Here is a 2,673-nt window from a genome sequence, read left to right on the forward strand (position 1 = left end):
CACTTCATTTGCTCTACTCCTGGGTTTCCATCCCCCTCCATGTGGGTCTCCATGCCCCTCCGTGTGGGTCTCCATCCCCCCCATGTGGGTCTCCATGCCCCTCCATGTGGGTCTCCATCCCCCCCATGTGGGTCTCCATGCCCCTCCATCTGGGCCTCGATCCCCCTCCACCCGGGTCTCCATGCCCCTCCATGTGGGTCTCCATCCCCCTCCATGTGGGTCTCCATCCCCCTCCATGTGGGTCTCCATCCCCCTCCATGTGGGTTTCCATCCCCCTCCATGTGGGTCTCCATCCCCCTCCATCTGGGTCTCGATGCCCCTCCATGTGGGTCTCCATCCCCCTCCATGTGGGTCTCCATCCCCCTCCATCCGGGTCTCCATCCCCCTCCATCTGGGTCTTTGTCCCCCGTTCTCTGGCTCTCTGTTCCCCTCTCTGGGTCCCTACCCATTCTTCTCCCCCCCCCCCCCATCCACCTCACAATCTCTCACTACCTCATTGTCTCACGTTCTCCAGAGGTTGGAAAGATGGCCAGGACTCCTCTCTGCTCTCTCTCCCTCCCTGTTCCCACCCCCCCAGGAATTTCCCTCAGGTCCTCCTAGAAAGGCTGGGTCTCCATCTCTAGTGCCCGACCCCACCTGCGTCCTCCTCACACTCTCCCCCTGGGCAGGACCAGAGGGCCCCGCACAGCTGCTGCCTGAAGGCCTGGTCCCCGCATGCATAGAGCAGAGGGTTCAGACAGCCACTGGCACCCACCAGGATGAGCCCCAGGGGTCTGAGCAGCACCCAGACCTCTGCCATGTCCAGCCTGGCCTCCCGGACCCCCACCAACCTCAGCAGAAGCAGCAGGTGGAAGGGGAACCAGCAGAGAAACAACATGGCCCCCGAGGCCCAGGGCACCCCCAGCAGCGGGGGCCTCCCCGTGAGCATCGCCAGGTGCAGCCTGGCCTTCAGGAGGCTGTGAAGGGTGCCCAGGACCCCCAGAGGCACCCCGAAGCCAAACACCAGCAGGTTCAGGGCTGGGTTGGAGGGGAAGATGGGCGGCTCTCCTGGCTCCCTGGGCGATGTCCAGTTGTAGGGCTCAGCCCGGTTCACCCAGCCCTGCAGGGCCCGCACCCTCAGGATCAGCAGAAGGAACCAGAACCCTCCGGCCCAGAAAACCACCCTGCGGGTGGCACGGTGGTTCAGCGCCCAGGCCGGCCAGAGCACCGAGGCGCAGCGATCGGCGGCCGCACGGGTCAGCAGACGGCCACTGGCGTAGAAGGTCAGGAAGGCGAGGCCAGGGTCCATGTGGCGGAAGGTACCACCCAAGGGCCAGCCGGAAGGTGTCCAGGTGAGTACCAGTGGCAGGAGGGCAGTGAAGGCCATGTCGGTGGCGGCCTGGTGGCTGAACCAGGCCGCAGACATCAGGGGAGGCAGGCGGGGCCCGGTTGCTCTGATCACAAGGCCGTGGCTGGCCACCTCCAGCAGGTAGGATGCGAGGGTGACCAGGGAGTAGACGAGGAAGAGGACAGCCTCTGGTGGGTGCAGGAACCCAGGGGGTTCAGGCCGCTGAGTCTCTGAAGGGGCCTCCATGGGCCAGATGGCACTGTCGGGACCCACAGGCCTCCACATCAGCATGTCCCACACTTGTCCCTCCAAACTTCCCCAGGTCTTCCATCTCAGGGACATCCTCACCGTCCACCCAAACCCGAGATGCTGGCTTCTCCCTTGTCTTCCCTCACCACTTGTCTTACTCCCTGCCCTGTCCCCTGTGCTCTGTCCCACTGCCCTGACCAGGCTCAAGTGGCCGCCACACCTGTGGACTCTGCTCAACCTCCACCCCGGCCTCCCTGCCTCCAGTCTCCACCCCCAGTCTGACCACCCCTGCTCACACTCCTCCCATGGCTCCCCAGTACTCCTGGACAAAGTCTCAGCCTGTCCACTGGAGGCACAACCCTGGTGCTCTGGCCCTGCTATCCCCTGCAGTCCCTTCTGCCCTCAACCTGCCCGCTCTCCAGCCCCACGCCCTTCTCCATTCCCTCAGGAAGCCTGTACCTTCAAGGACTTGCTGTGCCAAGTCCTATAAATGTCCACTTTTAACAACGCCGCCTTTCAGGTGGGGAAACTGAGGCTCAGGAGGGCGATTCACTTGCTCAAAATCAAAGCAGACAAAGCAGAGACCACAGCCTGGGTTTGAACTGATGTCTGTGCAACCTGAGGCTTGGATGTGAACTCGGGAGATCCACACCCAGGTCCTGCTCTGTTTGTGAACCTCAGTTTCCCCACTCTGCTCCTTTGTCATCCTGAACTCACCAGCAGATGGGGGACAGGTGTCTCCCAGGGCTTCAAGCAGGAGCTGCAGCTGGGTCTCCCCTTGAGGACGTGGGATGGAGAGGAGCGGGCAACTCACAAGAGGACGAGAGAGGATGTGGAGGCCAGGGCCTAGCTGGAAACCAGAGGGGCGGCCACACAGGGTCTGAGCACAGCCTCAGTTTCCCCACCTGTGAACTGAAGGATTCACTTGTTCGCCTGGGCTCTCTCTTCCCATCGCCCCAGGATAAGGTCTGAGCCCTTCAGCCTGGCATCTGCAACCTTACCTGTTGTGGCCCCGCCTACACAACCAGCCTCAGGGCTTACCACTTCCCTTCCTTCTGCTCTGGACTTCCTGAAACAAGCACCATGGTCTCACACAC

General features: G+C 62.5%; 1 protein-coding gene across 1 annotated transcript; it reads right to left on the bottom strand.

Moving 5' to 3' along the window:
- Positions 1 to 619: 619 nt before the first annotated feature.
- GPR32 (G protein-coupled receptor 32) lies at positions 620 to 1,618 on the bottom strand. Its single transcript, XM_066266675.1, has one exon. It carries the CDS (start codon positions 1,616 to 1,618, stop codon positions 620 to 622), a length of 999 nt encoding a protein of 332 aa, XP_066122772.1.
- Between the last annotated feature and the right edge of the window lie 1,055 nt (positions 1,619 to 2,673).

Source organism: Saccopteryx bilineata, chromosome 3 (assembly GCF_036850765.1).
Source record: "Saccopteryx bilineata isolate mSacBil1 chromosome 3, mSacBil1_pri_phased_curated, whole genome shotgun sequence".
Lineage (NCBI taxonomy): Eukaryota > Metazoa > Chordata > Mammalia > Chiroptera > Emballonuridae > Saccopteryx > Saccopteryx bilineata.